Source organism: Chelonia mydas, chromosome 15, assembly GCF_015237465.2.
Source record: "Chelonia mydas isolate rCheMyd1 chromosome 15, rCheMyd1.pri.v2, whole genome shotgun sequence".
Lineage (NCBI taxonomy): Eukaryota > Metazoa > Chordata > Testudines > Cheloniidae > Chelonia > Chelonia mydas.
In genome coordinates, this window is record NC_057856.1 from 27839061 (window position 1) to 27853277 (window position 14217).

The window sequence follows — 14217 nt, forward strand, 5'->3', positions numbered from 1 at the left end:
CTCTGCTATAGGTAGCAGTGTAACACACAAGCCACAAGGGCTTTCTAAATAGTAGCAGAATAAGGACTATGTCTTGTCAACAATACGAACAAGTTTCTCAGGAACCAAAAGAACTGGCATCTTCCACTTATCACAAAAGAACTTCAACTAAAGAAAAATATTAAAGTACATATTATTAACAACAAGTCTATGGGTGGAGATTTTAAATGAATGGAAATGCAACATAATTAACCTCCTGATTAATGTACAACAAATTAAGATAAAAGATAGACATCTGTCAAGGCATCCTGAGTAATCATGTGCACAGGTTAAACAGAAAAGTGATGTTACAAGCAAAGTAACTAGAACCTTCACCCCACACAAAATCTGTTTACTTTTTGGCCTTTAATGAAAGCCACACAATTATATTTTTAAGAAGCCATGCTTCATTTATTAAGGACTATAAATACCAAATATTAAATACAACACATTAGGTTCCCAGTGATGCTTTCTAGAACCAACACTATGCACTCGCACATTGCATGTTTAAAAGGCATTTCACGTTCTCTGATAGCTATTAGGGGCTGAAACACCAAAATACATCTTAGTTAAAATGTCAGTATATTTCAGTGTCTTCTGGCTTAATTTAGGTCAATTTTTTTAAGTTACAGTTTTTCTAACAGTTAACATTTGAAATTTCTCCAGTTTAAGAAGTTACTTTGGAAATGTATCACTACATACAAAGCCAGCAATCGGAGCATGCCACAGAAAATTCAGAGAAACGTTCAGTTCATCACACTGAACCAAACTAGAGTGCTGCAATTACAATTTCGTTAAGGAATGTTTATTTTTCTTTAATATAATCATGTCTTAATTAAAATACTGTAAAGAATAAAAATTTAACACCCAGCAGAAGTAGCTATGGCTCCAATCCCATAAAGAGAACTGCATCCATTGACTTAACCAGAACTCAGCCTGGGATGCAGGGGTCTACCTGCAAAGTTTTCTTTGCGAGACAAGTAATTAAACCATGAATGGTGCACTTAAGAAAACAAGTTCATCCCTAACCAAATGCAATTCCCCTTGTGTTTCTAACCAGTGATTAATTTGCATATTGGAAGTCAAACACATTTTCTGCACTCTGTAAATTATCTGTTCTGGGATTCTAGAAGTTTAACATCCCAGTGTGGCACATGCACAAATATAGAGCAAAAATTTTCTACTACTTTCTTAAGCAGCGTTTCTCCTAATAAAGCTGGAGAAGAACTGCAAGCAATACTTAAGGATATTTTGAGGCAGACTTTTAAGACAGGAGGTTGCTGAACAAGACTACTCTCTTGTAAAGTTTCACCACTTTCTCTCTCTATTGATTTTTGTATAGCCATCACTATGATATCTAGGTGCCCCAAAATTTCAATCAACAACTTTAAAGAGTGTGTGCCTTCTCTCACCCCTTTTAGTTTAACAGATAAATGAGTTTCTAACTTAAAAATCAGTTTTGCATGGGGAAGATTTGATGTTTGTTTGCAAAGGCAGATAGGGAAGGAAAGCTCAATTCTGCATGAAAAAATATGCACCCACTCTTACAAGTCTCTCCATCTTTTGTGCAAAACAAAATAAACTGGGAACACAATTCTCTTAACCAGGAGGAAAAGAAATTAACATGGCAATTGTCCAAGGGTGTTTTGCATTAAGAAATTATACCATTCCCTTCTCTCCCCAAAAAAGAGATAGAGAATTGGGAGGTTTCCAAGTGTGGGAATACAAGGAAGGAAGGATATCAAAGCTGCACAGCAAGTTAAAGCATGGGGTAATATATTTAGCAAAGGGTAATGCAACCTATAGAAAAATATACAGAAGTGGAATAGGCCAAATACATTCTCTAATACTGGTGAGAAATTCATATTTAAAGACAGGGATCAGCTTTTGGATGGGGGACACAGGAGAAAGAAATTATTTATGGCAGGGATGGGTCCAGCATTTAGTATACTGTGGGTGCTACTATCATGCAAATAATTAATAGCTTCCCCAGCTCCTAACTGTAGATATAAACTACATACTACCCTAACAGACTGCAAGCTAATTGGGGCAGGGACTCTCTTTACATTTTGCCTTGAACCGTACCAAACTTGGGTTGAGGGCTAAACAGTAACATAGGGCCAAAGACCAACCGGGTAGAGGAAGAAAGGGCCAATCCCTCAGTTTCTCCCCATGTAAATAAAATCACTGACAATTTGCAATAATAGCTCCTTTAGTAATCCTTGGCTTAGCACTTCAAAATACCAGTAATGATTAATCACAGATTTGTAAGGGGTGAGGAGAAGCAGGAAAATTCTCTCCTCCCTAGCCAAAGCAGAGGGTCTACAGCAGTGCGGACCACCACCTGGAGTAGCACTGGTCTACAGTACACTGTGTAAAGCCTCTTTACCCCATGGTGGCCCCACGTGCTTCAGGGAGGGAAGCTTAGTAGTGATCAGTCCCTGCTCACATGTTATTTCCAATATCAGATGCAAACCAGGACAACAGAGCTTATAACGGGGACAGGGTGACCAGAGAGCAAGTATGAAAAATTGGGACGCTCTTTTTTTGGGGGGGGGGTGTGTGTGTTAAGTTGCCTATATAAGACAAACCCCTAACATTGGGGCATCTGGTCACCCTAAGTGAGAAGGAGGGAAATCAAGGGGGCACACACCCCGCCTCCAGGGCTTGTGGGGAGACATGGGGGTCGGGGGCCCCAGAGGGGGGGCAGTCGGGGCAGAGGCGAGGAGGAAGGGGGGGGCAGAGGCTGGGGACGGGGTGAGGGGCCCCTGTGGGGGCAGAGGGGCAGGCTAGGGGCGTGAAGGGCGCCCGACGGGTCGGAGCTGGCGCGGGGCGCCTCCCCGTCACACAAGGGGCTCCGCCCGGGGTCTGAGCCCCGCTCCCCGGCAGGCGCTCGGCGGGGGGGGCGGGGGGCGAGGCTTAGCCCTTCCCGGCCGAGCCTCCGGCCCAGCGGGGCGCAGCCGGCGGAGGGAACCACGCGAGGCCGTGGCTGCGGCGCGGCCTGCTCGGGGCCGCGGGGAGGGGGGGCCGGGGACGGGACCGGGTGCCAGCCGCGGTGCGGGGGCAGCCCCGGGGCGAGGGTCGGTACCGTAGATAGGCCGGAGGCGCCGGTCGTTGGGGTCCTGCACATGGCCCCGCGCCGCCATGATGAGAGCGCAGAACCGCAGTGCGCAGCCGCCGCGCCGGCGGGACCGGCCAGGCTCGGCCCGGGGGGCGGGTGAGGAGGCCGGGTCTGGCAGGCGGCCGGGCGGCCTCACGCTCCCGGGCCGCGGCCACCGCCCTAGCCGGGCCCGGACTCTCCCTCCCGCGATGTGACCAGCCCGGGGCCGTGTCCCGCGAGAGAGCCCGGGGGCTGCGGTGATCGCGCCAGCCGGGGATAGCCGCCTCACGGCTGCCGGGGCTGGGCCTGCCGCGATATCCGCCCCCCCGCGGCCCGGCGCGCTGAGCTCTGCCTAGGGGCTGCGCGGGCCCCGCCACACGCCCCTCGTTCCCGCCTCAGGTCTGCTGCGAGGTCCGTCCCCCCCTCAGCCCCGCACCGTGGCGGGAGACAGGGCCGCAGCTCGCCCAACGCTGCAGGGTGGTGCCCCCTCTCCGCGGCCCGGGCTGCCGCCTCGGGGCTCCACAGCAGCCCTGGGGCGACAACCCAGACCCCTAGGGGCTTGTCCCGCCTGGCCCTGAAGTAACTGGGAGGCCTATGGCCATGTCCAGCCGGGGAGATGCTCTCCGTCCACCCCCCTGGTAAGCCGGGGCCTGGGTGCACACCCACACCTCATCAGCCTAGTACTTCAAGAGGGAGCCTGCCAGTTTTATCTGCTCCTTGCGCAGCACTTCGAGGGTTTTGCATGAGAAGCGTAGAAAAATGCAAAGTCTTATTAATCATGCTCCTCCTAGCTCACTTCCTTCTCCTGTTTGAGTTGGATAAAGTCTTTTTCAGCTCCCCGCCAGCCGCACGTTGCATTCCACGGAGAGCTGGGTTTCTACTGTCATCCACTCTCCAGTCCTGTGCAGAGGCTTGGAGTGGACAATGTGACGGCTCGCTTGATAATTGTCGGGTGCTGTTCATTCCCTGTCAAGCACCTGCCATAGACCACCCTCAGAAGACAGGATACTGGGCTAGAGGGACCATTGGTCTGACCCAGTCTGGCCATTCTTACATTTAGTGGCTGGTTAAGTGAGCCCTAAATATATTAATTTCAGTAGCTAATGTTTGTACAACACTTTGAAAGACTAAAGTGGTGTATTACGGGTAGGGCTGGTTGTACTATCTCTTATTATAATTGCTTGCCGCTTGCCACTTCCCACTGTAAGACCCTGTTCTCAGTTGCTTATAATTTTGCCAAACTTTACTATTTAGGCTGAGAATTGGGAATGTTCGATAAAGAGACTGGGACAAGGAGCTAGGGGGACACTGATATTGGACAAGGAGCACAGGGAGGGAATAGGAGACAGTGGGGACAGGTAGGGGAGAGAAATGAGTATGTGGAGGACATGAGAGACAGGTAGGGGAGAGAAATTGTATGAGGGCCTGGGACTGGGCAAGGAGAACAGGGTCAGGGAGCTGAAGGCAGGGACACTGGGATGAAAAGCCTGATGAGCAGAGACTGGGACAAGGAGCTTGGGGTGGGAATGAGACAGTAGCGAGACAGGATGGAGATGGAGCAGAAGAGGTCACATTTGGGGGAAAGAGCAGAAGAATCCATGTTCTAGTGGACACACTTTCCTTTCTTCCCTCCTGAGCCTGAGTCTCAATATTCTTCAACATTCCTGAGCTGTCAGCTAGTATCTGTGAAACCCACTGGCAAAATGTCTCATCCTCCCAGAGCTGGGCCACATCAAGGATGATAACCTACCACTGCTATCAGCTACCCATTATACCATAGTATAAACTAAAAGTTCCAACCTAGGACTTATGGGGCAGCCAATGTAATACCATGGGATAGAATTTGTTTTTCAGTTTGCTTTTTTAAAAAGCTAGGAAGTTACATGCATAAAAATTACATAAAAAAATTAAGCTCAAGCACTCAAAAATTAGGAAATGCCAGAATTAAAGGTTGCCTGTGCAGCCTTAATGCATGCATTCAAAGAGGTCAAATTATAATACAGTTTAATGACATGATCACATACTATTTTTTCCACAGGACTCCTGCTTCGTTCAGTGATCACTTAACACTTAGCTCTTATATAGCACTTTTCATCAGCAGATCTCAAAGCACTTTTTAAGGGAGGTCAGCATCATTATCCTCATTTAACAGCTGGAGAAACTGAGGCACAAAGAGGGGAAATGATTTTCCCAAGGTCACTGAGCAGGCCACTGGCAGAGCTGGGAATATAACACAGGTCTTCAACATCCTAGTCCAGTGCTGTTTGCTAGAACACTCTTATTTTTCTGCTTAACAAGCAGGAATACAATGCTTTGTTTTCCCCTTGTTGTTCGCTGTGGGGCTCCATGACATGTTTACTGCACACTACTCAAACCCTGCTCTGAAGACAATCATTAGTTTCCTCAGGGGCTTTTCTATGGACTTACCACTATAGTGAAATATATTTCACTTCAGAAATATTAATGAATTTTCCCACATCTCTGTGAGGAGTATTAGTCCCATTTTGCGGGTGGGATATGGGGGCACAGAGAGATTAAGGTCAAAAGCATCCACTAATTTTACCCAGTTTGAGACATCTAGGACTTGTTTATGTTAACACAATACATTAGATGTTCAAAGTAAAGCTCCCTTTGACTTGCACTCCTGCATATCAGAGCCCAGAAGCCGAAGTCAGGTACCTAGAAAGTCAGAAACACAATTAGAGACCAGTTGCTGAGTTTGATTTAAACAATTTGACTAGCATCATTCACACAAGAACTCCATGATGGCAGAGACACAGACAGAATGCAGCACAGCATTCAATTGCTTTAATCACCTGACCATCCTGTCTGTTTCTGCGATTCTCTGCCTCATCCACTCCCCACCCAGAACACTGATTTTCAACCTTTGACCTGCACTGCAATTCCTATTTTTTTCATTTCTTGACCCCTTAATCACTTGGTATCTGGGATATGTGGTTCCATCCCCTCATGGGAGGGGGGGAGCCTTTAGTTTTGGGCAAGCCTAGGCTCACCCGTCCCCCCAGTACCCGCAAGAGGCAGCCATCTTCCAACTTCTGTAATAAATGAAGCAGGGGTTCTACAGACAAGAGTCTCCTTCACTGCACTACTCTGATTCATCCCCACAGCAAATCCATCACAGGCAACATTACTTCTGTAATTTCCAAACTTTTGAGTGACTGGGTTTGCAAGCTTAATAAGGCTCTTTATTATAGTTTGTGTAAAGAGCATATGAAGTATATTTATTTAATGCACAAGGATTCTTCACAATGAAAGGTACTGTGTATAAATTGAAATTAATTTGGTAAACATAAAAGGTTAGTGACTTTGTTATTAAAAACTACTTTCACTTGATGAAACTAATTTAAACGTAAGTTCTGATTCTCAACAAAATCAGTGGCAGAGTTTGATATTAATATGTACAGTGTAGAATCTACTTTTCTGCAGCTCTTCAGTCTGTGTTAGCCTGCACAGTCTGGGAAGAGACAGTAATTGCTTTAAACTGCTTTTCAGATGTCCTTGAGGCCCTTTCAAATAACATAGATTCAGTCATACTTAGGAGCATCTTTGCTGATCAGAAACATCAATGTTGGTAAGTAGTTTAATAATGAATTATAAAGAAGTCTGAAGTAATACCACTTTCTCATTCACAACCATTTATAATAATGGTTCTGTAGTGGTAAACGGACTGCACGTTATACATTCTCACTTACTGGATTTCCAGCAGTGCAGAATAAGAGGCTTTTAGCATCTTTCCAGGCAAAATTTTATTGGTTCCACAGCTAACATTAAAAGGACACAATTTTCCTTTAAATCAAGGCCATAAAAATAATCTAATGTTTTGTAAGGTATGTGTCTGACCAATGCTTGCAGAAAGGAAGTGACTAGGTATTGCCTGGAGCTGGGAAAAAAACAAAACAGTACCCACTATGAATGTTACAGGATCTAAAACTCGGATGCCCAGTAGGGTATGCAGCTAAATACCCGATATAAATGTTTACAGTGTAAGAGCTGACCAAAAAAAAAAAAAAAACCAAACCAAAACAACCCATCAATTAGATGTTGCCAGCATCTTATATGTCACAATTCTATAGTGACATATATTTTATTCACTCTGGAGCATGGGCCTCTAAACATTGAGATCATCTATAAGGTCATCTTCTTTTTCACTAATTAAAACTTGGTCCACTGCCTGAGACAGAATATTGAGTTAGATGGGCCACATGTCTGTCCTGATCTGGCAATACTTGTGGATCTAGGAAAAAAAAATACAGAATAGGTAGAAAAGAAGTTAGTAATAACATTTGTAGGGAAAAACAAATCAAACAGGATCTACATTTGATGAAACTGAATACAGGATCAGCATTTAATCCAAATATGATGTCCAAAGTTTAAGTGATTTCCTAAGAGACATTCTTCTTTGAGTGATTGCTCATGTGCATTCCAATAGGTGTGTGCACGCGCCGCATGCACGATTGCCGGAAGCTTTTCCCTAGCGGTACCCGTTGGGTCGGCTGTGGAGACCCCTAGAGTGGCGCCTTCATGGCGGTTTATATATGTCACTGCCGACCCGCCGCCTGCTCAGTTCCTTCGTACCGCCCGTGATGGTCGTTGGAACAGCTTAGTCTCTTGCTTTGCAAGTGCCTTACCTAGTGGTTCCCTTATTTCTGGTGTACATAGTTGTTAGTTAGTTGTTAATAGTTATAGATTAGATTAGTTTAGCGTAGTTCGGGGGGTTTCCCCCAGTTCTACTCTCCCCGGCGCCGGGGCATGCCTCGGTCGCAGGGGTTTAAAGCGTGCAAGAGGTGTGCAAAACCTATGCCAACAAGTGATCTGCACAAGTGACCCGGACTCCAGAGAACCCGGGGTCAGGAAGACCCTGTCCCGAGAACCTCTTCCTCCTCCTCGCTGGACGAGGCGGTGGCAGGTACCTCCACCACTCTACCACCAATGGATACCAAAGGCCACCAGGACCTGCTTAGGAAGGTAGCAGTTAACCTCAACCTCCAGGCAGAGGAGGTTATGGAGGACTCAGATCCGATGGTGGACATCCTCACCCCTGAGGGTCCTTCCAGAGTAGCTTTGCCCCTCTTAAGGACAATTCAGAACACCACGAAGGTGCTCTGGCAAACCACAGCCTCTATACCACCAACAGCGAAAGGGGTCGAGAGACGCTACTTCGTGCCACAAAAGGGCTATGAGCACCTGTTTACCCACCCCCAACCGGGGACTCTGGTGGTTGTTGCGGCAAACCAGAAGGAGCGGCAGGGTCAACCAGGCCCCGCACCTAAGTCACGTGATGCCAAGAAGCTGGATCTCTTTGGCCGTAAAGTCTATTAAACTGCGGGGCTCCAGCTTCGGGTAGCAAATCAGCAGGTGGTGCTTAGCCGATACGCTTTCAATTCCTGGAGCTCGTTGGCTAAGTTCCAGGATTTAATCCCGGCTGATTCTCTCAGGGAGTTCGGTGTGCTCCTTGAGGAGGGTAGAGTGGTCTCTCGGACCGACCTCCAGGTAGCCCTGGACGCAGCGGACTCTGCAGCTAGAACTGTGGCCACTGCCATCACTATGAGGCGCAGTACGTGGCTTCAGGTTTCAGGGATCCCACGAGGTCCAAAATACAATTCAGGACCTCCCCTTTGACTGTGAGGGCACACGTCAAAATACGGACACGCGCCTGCATAGCTTGAAGGACTCATGGGCAACTCTGAAGTCTCTGGGGCTACACACCCCAGTGCCTCAGAGAAAGCCCTTTGAACCTCAGCCCCCATCCCGTTTCTACCTGGGGCCCCCTAGGCGGGATCCACCTAGGAGGAGGAGCAGAAATAACAGGAGGTGCCCACCGCAATCCTCCTTGGGCCAAGGCCAGGGTTCGACCAAACAGCCCCCCGGCCCCAAGCCCAATGTTTGAAGATGCGCATGAGGACGGTGCACCAGTCACCTTCTTGGATCCTTCCCCCCACCTTTGTGAATCAGCTCTCCCTCTTCTACCGTGCTTAGTCTCAGATCGTGTCAGACCGCTGGGTCCTCAGCATGATGGGGGCGGGATATTCTATCCAATTCTGTTCCCTCCCACCCCCTTTCCCCGTCCCTCTTCAGGGACCCCTCTCACAAACAACTCCTTTTACAAGAGGTACAATCACTCCTAGCTCTAGGGGCAATAGAGGAGGTTCCTCAGGAATTCAGGGGCAAGGGGTTCTACTCCCGCTATTTCCCTATTCCCAAGCCAAGGGCGGGCTTTGGCCTATCCTGGATCTACGAGACCTCAACACATACATAAAAAAGGTGAAGTTTCGCATGGTCTCTCTGGCCACCATCATTCCCTCCCTGGATCCGGGAAACTGGTATGTCACCCTCAACTTGAAGGACACGTATTTTCACATTGCTATTATTCCAGCCCACAGACACTTTCTCAGATTTGTGGTCAGTGGCCAGTACTACCAGTTCAGGGTGTTCCCATTTGGCCTTTCAACGGCCCCCCACGTGTTCACCAAGTGTATGGCGGTAGTGGCGGCCTTCCTCGGCAGGTGCCAGGTGTAGGTGTTCCTGTATTTGGATGACTGGCTCATCAAGGCCAAGTCCTAAGCACACGTGGTGGACCATGTATTCCTGGCCCGGGCTACGTTTCACAGGTTGGAACTTGTATTGAATGAGCCCAAGTCCACATTGACCCGCACACAAAACAATAGAGTTCATCGGCACTCTCTTGGACTCCACGCGCGCGAGGGCGTTCCTTCCAGAACTGCGTTTCAAAGCGCTCACAGACATTATCCAGACCCTCCTCCGCTTCCCCATAACTACACCCAGGAATTGTATGAGACTACTGGGGCATATGGCGGCATGTACATTCGTGGTACAGCATGCCAGGCTGCGCCTCCGGCCCCTCCAGACGTGGTTAGTCCAGGTGCACAGACTGGACAGGGACCCATTGGACTCAATTGTGACCCTCCCGCCTCAAATTCTCCACTCTCTCCAATGGTGGCTGCAACCACAGCTGGTTTGTGAGGGAGTACTCTTCGCAAAGCCCCAACCCACGCTTTCCCTTGTCACAGATGCCTCGGCGCTCGGTTGGGGAGCGCATCTGGACAATATCAGAACCCAGGGCCTCTGGTCCCATGCAGAGCTATCGCTGCACATCAACGTGAGGGAAATGAGGGCAGTTCGCCTGGTATGCCAAGCGTTTCAGGCTCGTCTGTAGGGCAGGTGCGTATCGGTGCTCATGGACAATACTGCAGTGATGTTCTATATAAACAAACAGTGTGGTGCTCTTTCCTCTCCTCTCTGTCGGGAAGCTCTCACGCTGTGGGACTTTTGTATCACCCACTCCATACACCTGCAGGCGTTGCATCTTCCAGAGGTGCAGAACGAGCTGGCAGACTGCCTCAGTCACTTGTTCCATGCACACGAGTGGTCCCTCAGATCGGACATCGCTCACTCAATTTTCCAGAGGTGGGGCTCTCCCCACATGGACCTGTTTGCGACGCAGAGCAACAAGAAGTGCCAGAGATTCTGCTCCTTCCTGAACCACAGCCCAGGCTCCACCGCGGACGCCTTTCATCTGTCATGCACGGGTCACCTGCTGTACGCGTTCCCACCATTCCCCTCATACACGGGGTGCTCCTCAAGATTCGTCAGGACAGGGCTTCCTTAATTCTCATAGCACCAGCGTGGCCCCGCCAGCACTCGTTCACCATTTTACTGAACCTCTCAGTGGACAGATCAGTAGCATTCCCTCTCCGTCCAACCCTAATCTCACAGGACCACGGCCGTCTACAGCATCCCAACCTGGAGTCACTCCACCTCATGGCATGAAGCTCCATGGCTGAACCCTCTTGAGCTTCAGTGCTCGCACTTGGTTAGTGAGGTCCTGCTGGGGAGTAGGAAACCCTCTATTTGAGCCACATACCTGGCTAAGTGGAAGCGTTTCTCCATTTGGTCTCGACAAAGGGGAACTGAGCTGCAATCAGCCCCAATTCCCCTTATTTTGGGCTACCTTTTAGATCTCAAGCACCAAGGGTTAGCAATATCATCCCTAAGGGTACAGCTCACGGCCATTTCGGCCTTCCACCCGGGAATGGCGGGGGGTTCAGTGTTTGGTAATCCCATGGTGAGCAGGTTTCTTAAGGGCCTTGACAGACTTTTCCTCCAGTATGTTGGCCCGTCCCCCCCGGCACTTCAACCTGGTCCTGTCCTCACTCATGGGGCCCTCCTTTGAGCCTATGGCTACCTGCCCTCTCTCCTACCTTTCCTGGAAGGTGGTTTTCCTGGTGGCTATAACCTCCACTAGGAGGGTATCCGAACTCAGGGTACTGACCTCGGAACCTCCGTACACGGTATTTTATAAAGACAAGGTGCAGCTACGCCCCCACCCTGTGTTCCTGCCTAAGGTTGTTTCCCAGTTTCATGTGAACCAGGACATATTTTTATTTGTGTTCTTCCTGAAACCCCATGCCACTCACAGGGAGCGCATGTTCCATTCCTTGGGTGTTAGACGGACCGTAGCATTTTACATTGAAGGCACAAAGCCATTTCGTAAGTCACCACAGCTCTTTATTGCTATTGCGGAAAGAATGAGGGGGCTCCCAATCTCATCACAGCGCATCTCGTCATGGATCACGTCCTGCATCAGGACTTGCTATGACGTAACTAAAGTTCCAGCCCCGCTGATTACGGTGCACTCTACCAGAGCGCAGGCGGCGTCCGCAGCTTTCCTGACGCAGGTGCCTATCCAGGACATTTGCAACCGTATTCAGTCCACACCTTCACTTCCCACTACGCCATTACCCAGCAGGCGAGGGATGATGCTAGGTTTGGTAGGGCAGTCCTGCACTCAGCAAGGTGAACTCCGACCCCTCCCCCAGGGTAACTGTTTGGAAGTCACCTATTGGAATGCACTTGAGCAATCACTCGAAGAAGAAAAAATGGTTACTTACCTCTCATAACTGTTCTTCGAGATGTGTTGCTCATGTCCATTCCAAATCCCGCCCGCCTCCCCACTGTTGGAGTATTCCGACAATAAGGAACTGAGCAGGTGGTGGGGCGGCAGGGACATATATACAGTCATGAAGGTGCCACTCTAGGGGTCTCCACAGCCGACCCGACGGGTACCGCTAGGGAAAAGCTTCTGGCGATTGTGCACATGGCACGCACACACACCTATTGAAATGGACATGAGCAACACATCTCAAAGAACAACAGTTACGAGAGGTAAGTAACCTTTTTTTTTTTTTCTGTAAAGCATTCTAACAGTACCAGCTATGTGCTACTCTTATTCTGTATTGTACCTTGTAACAGCATCCCCTCATAGCAGGAGGTAGCCCTGCAACATCCCTGCCTTAGTTTCTTCCTTTGAGGTGGGTCCTCTTGGCCTTCTCCACACAGAAGAAAGGTGGCAATGTGGCTTGGCTCTTCTGTCTCCTGTGGAGGGGCAAGGAACAATTGCAGTCTCTGTGCCACCATGGTTCCTTGTTAGTGCACCCTAGGCTTTCCAGAGGAACAGTGAGGTGGTGGGGCCAGGGCAGTGCTCCCCATGCCACACTAATTAAGTGGCTAGTTGCGATGTGGAGAGAGCATGATGCACAGTCATACATTTCCTAGCAGGCATGCATTTCCTGTGTTCTGCAGAGCTCTGCTGAAGCACTAGTTGAGACACAATCCCTTCTAGAGCTCCCTCTAGCTTCAGGGTGGCAAAAATAATTGACACTGATTGGCTAACTTGTTGGCATTCTCAGCAGAGAGTCCAAGGACTGAATGGTTCAGAATCTGAACTTCCTTCTCACTCCTAGAGATGGTTTTTTCACGTTAAGATTGAAGCAGCATGGGGGAGCTTCCACTGCTACTCCCAGGATGTATCTGGTAGGAGGTTATAGGGAGAATTTCAGCCTCTGGGGCTATGAAGGTGGCACTTTTCAGGTACAGTAAATTAGTAATGTATGTATATTATTTACTCCTCCAAACAAATGAAGGATGAGGCATCACTCAGGGAGCAGCTTCTGGGCCTAATTTAGCAGTGGTGTAACTTGAGTTGCCTCTCCTTATGTTAGCAGTGAAGTTCGCCCTTCGTCTTCAGTCCTCACCAAATGCCAAAAATCAAATCACACTGTTGTCACCAAATTTAACACAGCTCACTCATCACACTTTACACAGGTGCTGCAAGATCCCCCACTCCTGGCATGTAGGACAGTTCAAAAATTGCCTCAGATTTTCATTCTTCATCATTTGAAGTTTGTAAATAACCATGGAACACAATAATAACTGACAGTCTTGTCCACTGCAACTCTGTAGATAAGTATTGTCCAATATCAGAAATTCAATCTCACATCGAGGCCCAAGTTATAATCAGTGCTAAGTATGTATTAATTATTATTATTATTTATACTCTCAAAAATGCTTTCAGACTTCAGGAGTCTGCATGACTCTGAGGCCATAATCACAGAAGAAAAAAGCTGTCACAAGTGTTCTAAATAGCTACCAAAATCTCTCTAAGTTAGATTTAGAGAAGGGGTACTGTTTGGTTCAGGGACTGATAATTGGAAGCAGAATGTTTCACTATTAGGTTATCAGAACAAATCCAGTCCAGACTAGCTGACACTATTATTGGAGGACTTTTTGGTGGAATCTGTAACATGAACGTGGTTGTCATCATAATCCAGTTTTCAGTAAGCAGATGTCCTCATTACAAAAACACTTCCACAGCGGATACCCTCATTGCAGAGCAGTAACAGAACCTGAACTGATGCAGGGGAAGCTTGACTATGTTGTCCCTGTTCTTTGGATAAGCAGAAGACTTCATTCTCTAGAGCTGACAATCTTCCAACTTTCATCAGCACTGAAATGATTTTTTAAAATTATAAGTTGTAGCTGACTAAAAGTCAAGTTGCTATACTCTACTTTTAGAGACGCCTCAAGTCGTCTAGAGGAGATTAAGTCTTTCTGATACTGGGTTACTCCTATGTTACTCCCTTCCTCATGACATCATGCCTAATTTCCTGCTCTCAAAAGAATTTATAAAAACAACAAGGAGTCTGGTGACACCCTAAAGTCTAACAGATATATTTGGGCATAAGCTTTCGTGGGTAAAACGCCACTTTTTCAGATGAAAG

At 48.1% G+C, this 14217-nt stretch overlaps 2 protein-coding genes across 2 annotated transcripts in view; one reads left to right on the top strand and one right to left on the bottom strand.

The window, feature by feature from the left end:
* NAA25 (N-alpha-acetyltransferase 25, NatB auxiliary subunit) overlaps positions 1 to 3301 on the bottom strand; it is a 45012-nt gene extending 41711 nt beyond the window's left edge. Inside the window, exon 1 of the mRNA XM_037879135.2 lies at positions 3107 to 3301. Within this exon, the coding sequence (XP_037735063.1) occupies positions 3107 to 3164 (58 nt within the window). The 5' untranslated portion in view covers positions 3165 to 3301. The remainder of the gene's footprint in view (positions 1 to 3106) is intronic.
* Positions 3302 to 6647: 3346 nt separating this feature from the next.
* The window catches only part of TRAFD1 (TRAF-type zinc finger domain containing 1), a 28829-nt gene continuing 21259 nt past the window's right edge, over positions 6648 to 14217 (top strand). Inside the window, exon 1 of the mRNA XM_043529486.1 lies at positions 6648 to 6710. The gene's annotated coding sequence lies outside the window, so the exon portion shown is untranslated. The remainder of the gene's footprint in view (positions 6711 to 14217) is intronic.